Source organism: Natrix helvetica, assembly GCF_964273705.1.
Source record: "Natrix helvetica genome assembly, chromosome: 1".
Classification (NCBI taxonomy): domain Eukaryota; kingdom Metazoa; phylum Chordata; class Lepidosauria; order Squamata; family Natricidae; genus Natrix; species Natrix helvetica.
In genome coordinates this window covers 57345979-57359817 of record NC_138548.1, presented here as the reverse complement: position 1 = coordinate 57359817, position 13839 = coordinate 57345979, and the positions used below count along the sequence as shown (strand labels likewise).

Genomic DNA, 13839 nt, shown 5'->3' with positions numbered 1-13839 from the left:
TTTGTCTTGAAAAGTGACTTTTGGTCATTTTGGTAAGAGCTGTGTGCAGGAAGGAATGGAGGCATACTTTCCATACAAACAGCAACCTTGATTATTTTCCATTTTTAACAGCTCCGAAGGTTGCAATTCTGCCCCTCCTTGTAAACTAAACATGTAATTGAAAAATATTGCCACAATTTGATAGATAGAGGTATTTCTTTATTTTTCACATTTCCATCTTGCCACAAGCCAAAGATGCTTGCTGGCTTACACAGGCTATAAAAACCAAGTAAAACATCTACAGTACAAAAAAAAAAAATTTTAACACTCTCCAAAAATAATAGTACAAACAATAAAACAGAAGCTAAAGGTGGCAGAGTAAAATCAAGGGAAGTTTCTCCAAAATAATTTCATCTTTAGTAGCTTCTGAATCATCAACGAGGGGGCTAGCCTGATCTTTACCAGCAAGCTGTCCCGCAGCATTGGTGCTGCCATTGAAAAACCAGTGTCTTCTTGTTCCAGGCCCCTGAGCCTCTTGAAAATGTAGGATGAGTTGTAGTTTGTGTTTGCTTTTATTGAACAGACCAGGACTGATTGGAGTATGTGGTCCTGCAGATATCTGGGTGCTTGCTCATCAGAAACAGCTCTTGTGGCAACAGAGAACTCTGAGTATCCACACCTATTCCAACTTACCAAGCTTCATTTTCAATCTTTTCTCTGTCATCCTGGGAAAGGACATTGATAGCACCCCCTCAAAGCTTGGCTAGTAATGCAATATCATTGACTATCATTAGCATACTGTTAATACTCAATCTCCAAATGTCAGGTGGCTTTTCCTAGAAGTTTCATATAAACCAGGAGTGTCAAACTTGCGTCGTCACAGCAACATCACATGACGTATTGGGACTCCCCCCCCCTTTGCTAACCGGGTGTGGGTGTGGCCAGCACATGATGCATCCAGCCCGCAGGCTGTGAGTTTGACAGCCCTAATATAGACAATGAACAGGAAAGGGAGATGGAACCCTTGTGGCATCTCACACATCAGAGGCCACTGACCTCTTCACCATCACAGAGGGGATTGACCACTGAGGAAGGAATAGAACCACTGAAAACACTCCCATCCTTACCCTCTGCAAAACTCTATCTTGTACTTCACAACTTGTTCAGAGTTGCTTATTTGATTTTTTAATCAAGTGGTGCTGACATTTTACAAATCTCATTGTTATTTTGCATCAAATCTTTAAACAGTCTGACTGAACAGCTCTAGGGACAAGTTAATAGATCCACTTGGTAGCAACTCCATAAATAGAGGACTAAGGGCAGATCATAGAAATTACAAAGCCTCTTTCTTCCTTCGACTCAAGCAAGGAAGCTGTAGTTCCAACCTTGATATAAATTATGATCAAAGGGGTTGTGGTACATTCACTGTCCTTATGTAGATAGGCCAGCATAATTCCTGTTATGCAGAGCTACCAGTCACGCTTGAAAATGAGTTCCATAGATGAAACAAAATTATTATTATTTTTCCCTTCTGTATGAAAGGTTGTATGAGGGGTACAGCAATAAAAACAATAAATTGGAAGCAAATTTATAAGATAAAAAATGGTTAAAAACTTTCCATGATTTTTAAAAATGGGAAATCTTCTTGGCACTTGTAATTTTGAACATTCAAATCATACTTTCTCCATTAAAGCATGCTGATTCCAGGGCACTTTAACTTGAGACTTTAACTCCAATATTTTCTGTGATTGATGTGAGAATAGTTCAGAGTTTCTCAATTCTTGTTAGCTCCCATTTTCCTTCTCCATATAGTTTCAAAATCCAGCTATGGAACTGAAATTAAATAGTAAACACAATCTAAGAACTATGACTTCAAAAAATAATTTCCCCTTATCTCCCTGTACTCATCCCTCTTACCTTTTCCAGACTTTTGCGATGGCCCACACTGACCAGAGTCATTCCCAATTGGATGCAGATCCTATACATCTCATTCTCTACATCTTCTGTCAATGCACTCGTAACTTCATCTAGCACTGCAAATATAAACGGGAGCCCTTCAATACTACAATTTCCAATCTTTTTCTCTTCCTTCCATAGCTGAGTAAAACACAGTAAATGTTTGTCTAGTTCTCTAATTTAGCACGCCCAGATCACCATTCAGGCGCTTTATGTGGGGTTGTCTTTGGAGACAACTTGAGAACTACAGCTGGTTCAAAATATGGGAGCAAAGCTGCTGATGGGACAACCCCAACAGAATAGCATTACAAAGCCTATCACTGCATTGCCAACTTGTTGCCTTTTGGGCCCAACAGAGAATTCTAGTCATCCCGTTTAAAGCCCACCTAGTGCTGCACTGGGTTATGTCAGACAATGCCCAGCCAAGGTAGTACAAATACCTAGAGAGAGTCTGTTGAGACACAACTCATTTTGCAAGGACCATGAGGCATGAGACAGACAATAATGATGGCCTCTATATGTGGAATGCTTTGTCCCTGGAAGTGAGAATACCCTCTCCCACCTTATTAAACAGTTAAAACTTATTGTAGTCAGCATTCAGTCTCTAGCTCCATGATGGGGAACTGGTGGCACACAGAGCCATATTTGCCCACATGGCAGTCCTCAGCTTCGGTGCGCACATCCTTTCGGAGGACTGGTGGAGGCTGTTTTCGCCCTCCCTAGGTTCTTCTGAAACCTAAAGAGGACAAAAAATAGGCCCAACGGCCCAACCAAAAGTTCGTTGGGAACAAACTTCTGGTTGGCATATTGGGCCTGTTTTTCACCCTCCCCGGGCTCCAAAGGCTTTCCTGAAGACCAGGGAGGGTGAAAAATGGTCCAACAGGCAAACCAGAAGTTCGTTCCCAAACTTCCAGTTGTGCCGTTGGCCATTTTTGCCCCTCCACAGGCTTTGGAAGACTTTCCTGAAGCCTGGGGAGGGCGAAAACGGCCTCCCCCAGCCCCCTGAAAGGCTGTTTAAACCCTCCCCAGGCTTCAGGAAACCCTCCGGAGCCTGGGGAGGGTGAAAATCCCTCCCCCACGCGGGAGTTGGTTGCTCACACATGCGCAGGTGTGTGGGCACACACACGTGCATGATAGCGAGCACACACACAGTTTTGGCACACCTTTAGAAAAAGATTAGCCATCACTGCCCTAGCTTGTTCTAATGCCTCTTACATCTTTAGTTTTTTACTTGTTTTATATTAGGGTTCTAACTGTATGTACTAGTTGGATTGTTCATTGCACAAAGTCCTAGATGATTGAGATGGCTTATAAATACATTAACATACATACCAGTGGTGGGTTCCTGCCGGATCGCACCGGATCGCGCGCTCCCTTTCGGCGCTAAACCCGGAAGTACGGTGTTGCCCCGCCCCTGGCGACGGGACGACGCTTGCCTGCGCTCCACCAGCTCGGCTGGGAACAGAGACGTTTCCTCAGCGGAGCGGAGCACCTGAAAGGGACGCAGGCTCAGCCTGCCAGGCTGCCACCACTCCACTGAAGACATTGCTGAGCAGAGAAACGTCTCCGTTCCCAGCCGAGCTGGTGGAGCGCAGGCAAGCGTCGTTGCGTCGCCAGGGGCGGGGCAACACCGTGCTTCCGGGTTTAGCGCCGAAAGGGAGCGCACGAAAGGGAGCGCGCGATCCGGTGCGATACGGCAGGAACCCACCACTGATACATACATACAATTTAATATAAAACATCCAACCTAAGCATTTATATATTGGAGAATAGAGAGTTCTCAACTTAAGATTGATAAAAATGAGGGTGAATATTTATTCTAAGAGCTTGTGGGTTGGTGTTCTGACCCAGGCTTCCTTAGAAACCAAGAAGCAAAGTCTTGGTCCCTGCAAAACTTCTTTTATTTACACGACTGTGACTTCCTTTCATTCACAGTCAGCAAGGCTTAGCAAACAGTCTTTCAGAGGAATGTTTACACCACACACCTTATCTTGTTTGGAGAGCTGCCAGATAACTAGTTTCCAATGCAGGGCAAGGCAAACTTGGCAGAGTCTCTTAAAATCACACACAGAACTTGCCAATCTTGAACCGACCGAATGAACAAATTATTTCCTGCAAAAGCCCACTCCCCGTTTGTTCCTCTTTTGTTTCCTATGGGAGGGGCCAATCATCTCCAAGGTGTGGCTTTACTCCTAAGTTGATCCTGCTTTCTTAGCTGTTCTTGTCTTCTGACAACTCTGCGCCTGCGCACACTGGGAACAGGCGCCAGCTGTTCTTCTGCCTTACTGCTGTCCAATTCCCTCTCTGCCTCCAACACAGAGCCCTCATCTGAGCTTTCCTCAATCCCCAGTCACTGTCTGACTCTTTTGCCAGCTCTGCTGGCTGTGGTTGGGCCACAACAGTTGATTTCCGAACACTTCATTACCAGGCTAGATAACATCTTCACCCCTAAACTCTGTGGAAGATGTTACCTAGCCTGATAATGAAACATTTGGAAACCAACTCACAAGCTTGGAGAATAAATCTTCACCCTCATCCTATAACCGAGCTACAGATATTTGTCACTAATGCATTGATAAAAATGCATATTGAGGTAAACAGATCACAGGCACTGGCCTATAAGCATTCTATGCAGTCATTTTCCATCTAGTACAAAAAGCAAGGTAGATATACTCCAGGTATACAACGGTGCCATCTTACAAGACTTAGAAAACACAGCTACTCTGTTGCAGTACCTGCCTTCTGGAATGAGTTCTCCTAAGTGTCTTGTGTAGCTCCCGTCCTTATGATGTTCAGGAAGCTACTAAAAACCCAGTTGTTCCCGGAGATCTCAGAAGAGGATGATTATAAAGCCCATTTTAGTTACATTTATTATGGTTGTTTTGTTTGGGTTTTTTTGGGGGGGTATTGTTTTTATTTTTATCTGCTTTATATTGTCATGGATTGGGAAGCCTTGAAATTAGGTAAGTAAATAATATTCAGTTCTAATTTTCATCAATCTAGGCAGTATGGCTTATAATTATAGTTAATGTTATTTGAAGTACAACATTGGGAGAGGCACACGATGCCAACCTCATTCTATAACCCTCAACAATACTGAAGTGGCATTTTAAACTACACAGTTGTCATCACGGGCCAATGTTGAAACATCTCCAAGTGTTTTTCCAGCAGCATTCCAGATTAAAGATAATGCATACTGAAATGTAAATCAGCCAAAATAGAATGCCTCGGCTTGTATCCAACAGTGTAGCTAGTTTAGTGCTACCAGAACTGGTTTGTAAAAATCTGCAATGCCTATTAAATAGCACTATGAACTTTGCTGCCATCTGTGGCCATTTTGGATTTTTGCAGCCTTTAAGCTATGTAGTTCAGCCTTTTCTAATGTGGCATTTTCCAAGCATGTTGGGATAAAACTCTCATTATCACAGTCAGCCATGTCACTTGCTAAGGCTGAAATAATTATTTCAAATGCCTTTACTACTGGAGTTTTGGTCATGAAGCAACTTTGTTGTCAGCCCAGTTTTGTTTTCTAATCTACTTTTCCCTTCATGCTCTTTTCTTCAATGTACTAAAGTTATCCCTGTTCCAATCCTCCTTTCCTAGATCTCTTGAAGCATCCTCTGTCCTTTGGCTTTCTGCATTTTACATTTTATCAAGGTCCTATTTCCTCAGCTCTGTCTTTCTAAGACATTGAAGCCAAAAGCTCTATAGGAAAAACTGAGGAGAATAACTATCCAGCTTTCCAACAGATGGTCACATTAGCTTTTTGTAGTAAAAGCAACGAAGAGTCTTGTGATATCTCAAAGACGGATGTCTCTATTATTGTCTAAGCTTTTGTGATCACTTCACCAGGCATATGGTCTGTGAGAAAATTGCTGTTATAGGAAAGGGACTAAGTGGTGGATTGTGATCCACAAAAAAACAGTGTAATCATAATTTCTTAAGTGCCACAAACCACCAATGCCTTCCCATCTCCTTAAATAAGAGAATTAACCCTATTACCCTCCAATTCTGCACTCCTTTTCTTACCTGCATACTGGGGTTGTAAGTAGAACAGCCGAGCAAATGACAGCCTTTGCATCTCACCTGGTGAAAGAATGTCATACCTACATCAAAGATAAGAAGCAGAACAATCCACAATAAACACCACTGCTCTGGTCTTCCACAGCTTTCGATCTACTCACACCAAAGCGGCCTTACCAGTTCCAGTCCACAGGCTGGTCCAAACCTCCTGTTCTCATTAACAAGTCTGACTGTATTAGGCATAGAAAACAACATGTTAAAAACCACAACTTGATCCCCCACTTATCATCCAAATGCTTTCTAAGACCTGTCATCACAGAATCACCTTGGTTTGTTGGTATAAGCCCATGGCCAACTACTATTTGCTCCCTGGCATCATGCCTTCACTGTAAGTCAGGAAGGCTGTTGCTAGAATTTATTATATTGGTAAGGTTTGTTCAGTACAACATTGTGAGCCAAGGTTCAGCTTTGATATCAGACATAAATTTAACTGCTGATGCTCGGCATTCTCCAAATCTAGCCAACATACTGAAATCCATAGTTCTTCTCTTCAAGGGTTAATTATTGGCTTAAACTTGGTGAACCTTTTCACCCACTTTCTTCCAAAAACTGGGGGATGAACCAATTTATATATTTTACGGCCTAGATAACTCACCAGTCCAGCCAGCTCCAGGAACCTGAGTATCCTATCATCATCTATAGACCCTGTGGTACAAGAAATTCAGTGGCAGAAGCATGCTAATAAAAAGGTGCTTTTTTCAGATCAGAATTCTGCAAACTTTGCAGTGCTGTGACCCCCAAAATAAGACGTGAATTTATCTTATTGTGAAAAGACATGTGACATAATAAAGCTAACGACTTATTGAAAGTAGGGTAGAAAGGGAAAAATACACCTCACTTAAAAAAAAACAATTAACATTTAATCTATAATTGGTGACCTTCCAGATATGGCTGAATTGCAACTCCGAGGAAACCCAATCTGTCTGTAGCTAAGTAGGCAGACATTTTTTAGTAGGAAGGTTCTATTCCCAAGAAAGATACCTTTATTTCTGCCCCTACATCCATTGCCTCTGGCCACATTTTCAAGTCTTTTGCAACTGGAAGCAAAAGTAAAATGAGCACAGTCCTCTGGTATGAACCTCAGCCTGGGTTGTTGTAGCATAGTCCATCTGCCTTCTTATTTCTATTCATGCCCTTTTGAAGTGTCACGTAAAGGCAGGATAAGGATCCTTATGGATAAGGATCCCCATAAGACTGATATCTATCACAAGTGGGAATATCCCACAACAACCAGGATGGGGGCACCTCTCAATTCTGAGAACACAAACATCTTTGGAACTGTATACTATGAACTGGCATTATATTATTGGACTACAAATTCCATTTTTATTTCTCTTCCCTTCTGGCATATCAGCTTTCCAGCACTGGTTTTCCTGTAATTAAGTAACATCATACAACCTGGGAATTGTAGAATTTGCAATCCAACACATCCGGTGAAGGCAAGATTGAGAAAAATCTTATTACTCCAGTATGAATTAAAGCCAAGGTATACAAGTGTGAAACTCTCAAATGCTTGGAAGCAGCCTCTGGAGAGCTTCCAAAAGTTATTAATGAAGAAAATGATGAAATGCACAATATAAAAATAATCAAATTTATTATATTTATTTTCAATCAAATTTAAATGTAAATGCCATTTTTTTTATTCTCGCGCCAGCTATTACTTTTTAAAATGTAGGTCCTGACATTCTATGTTTAGCACCAACCTTGAAAAAAAATGTACTTTCCCAAATCAGAGAGATTCCAGCATTTAAGGAACAACTCAAAATAAACATAAAGCTAGACGTTGCTGAGATAGAACCCAAGCAAAATAACTTCCAGTCTTATAAAGTAACTCCAGCTTTTATTAGATTTACATTAACAGGATTTTCCAAACTATCTGAAAGTAGAGTACAGCTGTTTATTAATCAAGCATCATTTTTATTTAGATGACCTTTCCCCAAGGACTTTAAAGATTGATTTTAAACAACGCTTTCACTGATAAATCCCACTTAATTTGCTGAGAACCTAGAAGTTGTTAGCTATCATCACAAAATCAGAATTGTTTGATTATTCTCATGCCTTTTATAAACATGCTAATCCACCCTTTGGATTTATAATTGACAATGATGTCCTGCATACAATAGTGACTATGACAGATGGTGGCTACCAGCAAAACTTTCACATCACCTCATATTATCTCACGGCGGAAGGGTTTTCAGTGGAGTCATGTCCCACATTTAGTTGCCAAATAAAACCATTACAGACATATATGACCATTACAGACATATATGACCATTACAGACATATATGACCAGAAACATATTAAAGATACCCAATCAAATGAGGGAGGAACAGGAAAGGGTAAGGAACTGACTTAGGGGAGTCAAATTGCCTTAGAGGCCATTCATTATGACTCACAATATATTATTTTGATAAGAGGGCTCATCATCCCCATCCTTTTTATCCAAACTTCTTTAGATAAAAACTTCTTTCCTGGATTTATGCACAACACATGCGCCACACACAAAAATTGAATTTATATCTCTTAAGAAGGCTTTTCATTTTACCTCTTTATTAAAAGCGTACTTTATCAACTTTGCTCCTTCTGCCCAAATTCAATTGTCTACTCTATAGTTTAGTTTAGACTGCAAAGTTTAGATTCTACCCATCATACTTTCATGGATTGATTTGGGGCTTGTAAAAGGAGAGTGCAGTTTCAGTCACTTTTCCTGGAAGGTGAATTCTATACATTTAAAAAATATTAATTTTAAAAAAACTAAGTTAAAATGGTATGTTCAGAGGACAGATACCTACGAACATAATACATAGTAGCTGTGCGGATGATTTGAAATGAGACTGCCATCAACTCTAAGCAGTATAATCAGCGGAATTTCAACACGTAATCATTCAGAACATTTTGAAGGGCATCAAGTTGCATATCCATAGAATAAATTTGTGCTGATTGGTTTGATCAAGATTTCACCACAATTCACATATAATCTGTTGAAAGTTTTCTTTGGCTATATAGCACAAGGCCAAACATGCATATAGAGGGACACCTCATAGCCCTAAACATATTAAATAACTTTCAATAAAATTATGTCAATTATGTTTTGCAAAAAAAGGAGTAAAGGCTACAAAGAATTAGTCTATCTATATGTACTGCTAGTTCATGAAATGAAGGCATAATATACAATTAAGAAAAAATGTACACCATGGAAGTCTCCAATTCAATTCCCACTCACCAGAATCTGGATAGATTTCCTTTAGAGGGTATATAATCTAAATCAAATAAAGCAGACACAAATTCCAAATGAGGCACTTCACAAACATAAAGGAGCCAGAGATAAACAGCAATTCCCTTAAGAAACTTTTAATAAGTAAATCAAGCAGGGTTCCTAGAACTATGTATTGATTATACAGTAATTCTGGAGCACGCAAGAAATCTAACCACTCTGACAATCTGATACTAACATGACTCACCTGTTCCCGCAGCGTTCCATCTGTGAAGAAAGGACGCTGAGGTATGATCACCACTCCATGGGGACCAAAGGAACTCAGCATGTGGACTTCTCCTGCAGAAGTCCAGCAGAAAAAGTAAAAGAAAAAAAAAGCAAAGCAATGAGCCAACACTTCCAATTGTAAAAATTAAAAATCATTTAATCAAAAGATCTACCTTATTTACGGTCCGGATGTATGCGAGATCATATTATGCATTTGCCTGTTTTTTTTTAATTAGTGGCAGGAAATGGATCTTTATTTTGTCACATTTGCCAGTGGTTCATCATGTGGAAATTAAAGAAGAGAATTTTTGATATAGGATCTCTGGCTGTACCCATATTTCTGCTTCAGCTGACACAAACCATTGTAAACTTTCGATGTCAACTGGAAACCTATTGGTTCACTCAGGATTTTAACAAAATGTGTACTGTTGTGCTTTTTGTGGCTCTGTTCTGTTTTTGGTTTTAAGATGTGGGACACCTTGTGCCTTCAAGCCTGTTTAGTCTCCCCACAACCCTTTTAGGATTATTGCATTCATAATGAAAAATAAAGAAATTTTATAAATGAAATAAACTCAATACACACCAAAAAACCCAATATTAATAATCTAAAACATTTTAAGTAAAACTAAAGACCCAATAGACCAAGAAGGAAAATCAAGAGTCATCTACAGCAGGGGTGTCCAAACTTGGCAACTTTAAGACTTGTGGACTTCAACTCCCAGAATTCCCCAGCCAGCTGGCTGGGGAATTCTGGGAGTTGAAGTCCACAAGTCTTAAAGTTGCCAAGTTTGGACACCCCTGATCTACAGCATACAGTGTGAAGACCATAACAGCCACTATGTAGGACAAACAGGCAGAAGACTAAACGAGTGCTTTCATAAACATTAATTGCCATCCGAAAACACAATGAACAATTCTTAATCTCACAACTCATGGACAGATTTAATAATAGTTTCATCTGGGAAACTATGAGGATCCTAGAACAAGCTAAATCCAAATATGCTAGCGAATTCCTGGAAGCTGTGGCATTCAGACAAATCAGGTATCACAATAGACACATATGTAGATATAAACCACATTTAAAATCCAATTAAAAATAATTAAAAAAGCTAAGGATGAAATAAAAAGACTAGACTACATCTTCTCCAACAGCTTACAATCAGATAAGCAGATAACAAGCACAAAACAAAACCCTGATCAAACAGCTATCAAGGAGAAAACACCACCACCACCAACATTGGAAGGATAAACTACTGTATATAAAGAGGGAGAAAATCCCACACTCACTAGCACTGATGATATTACCTAGTTGGGTAAAGAAATGTCTGTAAGCAAACAACCAAGATCAGAGAGCACCAAGGACTCCATTGACTTCATGACCTGGACAAGTTCTGAAAGTCTTCCTAATTCAGTGAAGTCTGCAATCCCTATAAACAATCTTCCCCATGTTCTGACCTAGGCTTCCTGTACAGTAAAACACACACAATTGTCCAAAAGCCCTCTTTTTATTTCAAAGGCTGTGAATTATATTCATTCACAGCCCGTAATGAGTTCCAAATAGTAATAAAGAGTTCTACAGCAGGCTGCCAAAGTCCTTCAGGATAAGGCTGATAAGCACCCACCTTTATATTCTTTGAAAATGCTGCCAAAGACTTAATTGGCAATTAGCGTGGCAAGGCCACACGAAGCAAAGAGTCCAAACATATTTTCAGAAGGTAAACTGACCAGCATGAACCAAGTTGGTTCCTGCAAAGGCTCATGTGCCTTTGCTCCTCCTTTATGTCCTGTGGGAGGCGCCAATCACCTCCAAACCTTACTCCCGAGTCGTCCCTTCTGTTTTAACTGTTCTTGCCTTCTGGCAGCTCTGCGCATGTGCGCACTGGGAACAGAAGGAGCCTGTTCCTCTGCCCCGCTGCTGTCTGACACTGGAGGCTCTGGAGCAGCACATAACTCCCAGATGGCCCTGGCCCCCTCTCTGCCTCTGACACAGAGCCCTCGTCCAAGCCTTCCCCAGACTCCAGGACTGGCCCATGTTCCTCCCCAACCTCCTCACTGTCCGACTCTGCTGCGAGCTACACAGGCTGCGGCGGACCACAACACCCCAACTTGTCACCCTTAAGTGGAGGAAGGTTGGGACTAAAACTACCATCAATGGCTACGCTCTGAACATTTGTAGCCTTACACTTCCGGATGGCGTCACATGTATGTTTACATTTCTGAATAATCTAAATTCAACTTTTATCCCATGAGCCAGGTTATGAAGGATCAACTTGTTGAAAGGCCTTAATGTACCAATGCATCATTTCTGGGAAGTTGGAGCACTTACCCTGCTGGCACTGCCACAGGCCTCCGAGAATACGCAACAAAGATGTCTTTCCGGTGCCTGTATTCCCAGTAATCAGGAGATTGTCCCCTTGTGTGACTCTCATGTTTAGGTCCTTGATAAGCAGGTTCTTGGAGGGGGCTGCAAGGGAAACATGCTCCAGAACAAAAGCGGTGTCGTTTGAGACCCTCTTCTCTTTAGAAATGCTAAAGACATAAAAAGAGAGGGAGGATAAGTTAAGGACAGATAGTATGTGCATGGTTCATAGAAAGAGAGTGGAGTCTATATATATTTTAGCACTTTAATAATAACAGCTTGTGTAGCCCAAAAGAAACAAGAACAGCCCCAATTCCAAATATTTTGTTAGAGACACTTCTCAACAGTCAGCCATTCTGGCCGTCTGCTACTGCTGGTAAAATGTGCAGAGCTTTTAAAACTTCTTGGTGTCGGAATTCATAAAACTTTTCAGGTACCCATATGTTCCCCCAACCCATCGAGTGGCCTGAGAAACCTTTGGGAATTTAGAAGATCAGGGCCCGGCAGCCTCTTTGTAAAGGTCAAAGTATGCTATCCCCATCTCTTTTTCACTCTCTATACTTCTTGTCCAAATCCCTGTCAGCACCAAGTGCTGCAGCTCTCAGGTTCCACTTGGCATTGGGGTGTGTGTGTGTCTGCCCTGATTTATTTATTATTTTAAATGTTTAAATTGCTCAACAGCTGAGTTTCCGTGGCTGGTTTACGATGAAACACTAAAATAATTACAATCGGAATACAGACGGATAGGTACCAAATAAAAGATCAAACAAAAACACCACATGCAGTAAATTAGCTCATTCAAAAAAAGTACGAATTAAAATAAAGTGAATTGCTAGCCTGAAAAATAGAATGGATTTTACCTGGTGCTGAAATGATGCCAGTATGGATAACAATCAAGTCTCGGGGGGAGGGGGGATTCCACAAATGGAGAACCATTTCCCCTTTTTCTATTCTTACAAGAATTTCTACAGTTAAAAGAAAGGGGAATAGATAAAAAAACTCCCCCCCCCCGTCCATCCACCCACCCCAAATTATTTTTGAACCAAGAAACATGATTGGGAGCCACCTAGCATTTTTAGGCACCTGGCATGAAGTTGGTATCTCCGGCTTTTCAAATTCATAAAAAGAATCATATAATACTGTGATGGCGAACTTATGGCATGGCAGCTGCTCTTTGGGTTTCCGGCGCATGCCAGCTGATCTTCACATGTGCCAGAGCCCCGGAAACCCAAAGCCCACCTGGCCAGTGTGAATGTGCACACCGGTCAACAGGTCTTTGGGTTTCCGGGGCTCTGGCATGCACGAAGACCACCTGGCCGGGGCACATATGTATGCTGGAAACCAGAAAGCCAGGTGGCCGGCATGCACATGCGCACTGGCTAGCGGGTCTTCGAGTTTCCAGGGCTCCGGCGCGCACATGCGTACATGCACGTTCCAGTTATGGCACTCAGCGCCAAAAAGTTTTGCCATCACTGATATAACAAGTGAAAGAAGGCCTCAGCCTAAGACTAGGTTCTTACAGTCTGACCTGGTATACTGTAACTTCTTACATCTCTGACTTCCTATATAGCCTTAGAATTTTCCAGGATTATTTCCCTGCCAAACCATCTCAGAAGGATAAACTGGAATATCCTTCCACAGGTATGGACAAGATATTTAGCTATGATTTGTGTGATAACCCAAATAATCAAGGAGCACCATGACATAAACACCAAATTGCCATCCCATATCCCCAGGTTGGCGAACCTATGGCATGTGTGCCACAGGTGGCACGCAGAACCATTTATCAGTGACTTCCCGTTTGCTTGTTGGGTCCTTTTTCGTCCTCCGGAGCCCTCAGGGAAGCCTCCTGAAGGTCCCTGAAGGCTCCGGAGGACTTAAACCAGCCCTACGAGCAAACTGGAAGTCCATTCTCGAACTTTCGTTTTGCCCGTAGGGCTGGTTTTTTGTGCTCCAGAGGCTTCAGGGAAGCTCCTGAAG

At 41.5% G+C, this 13839-nt stretch overlaps 1 protein-coding gene across 6 annotated transcripts in view; it reads right to left on the bottom strand.

Moving 5' to 3' along the window:
• Window positions 1-47: 47 nt before the first annotated feature.
• The window catches only part of ABCD4 (ATP binding cassette subfamily D member 4), a 40724-nt gene continuing 26932 nt past the window's right edge, over window positions 48-13839 (bottom strand). For 4 of the 6 annotated variants that reach the window (XM_081937399.1, XM_081937402.1, XM_081937400.1 and 1 more), the window contains 9 exons: window positions 12720-12824; window positions 11827-12029; window positions 9481-9572; window positions 9243-9279; window positions 6614-6663; window positions 6136-6188; window positions 5965-6041; window positions 1897-2012; window positions 48-1812 (listed from right to left, as the gene is read on the bottom strand). In XM_081937399.1, the coding sequence (XP_081793525.1) occupies window positions 1744-1812; window positions 1897-2012; window positions 5965-6041; window positions 6136-6188; window positions 6614-6663; window positions 9243-9279; window positions 9481-9572; window positions 11827-12029; window positions 12720-12824 (802 nt within the window). In that variant the 3' untranslated portion in view covers window positions 48-1743. Of the gene's footprint in view, window positions 1813-1896; window positions 2013-5964; window positions 6189-6613; window positions 6664-9242; window positions 9280-9480; window positions 9573-11826; window positions 12030-12719; window positions 12825-13839 lie in introns of those variants that run through there. The other 2 variants (XM_081937401.1, XR_014173975.1) reach the window with 2 other exon arrangements.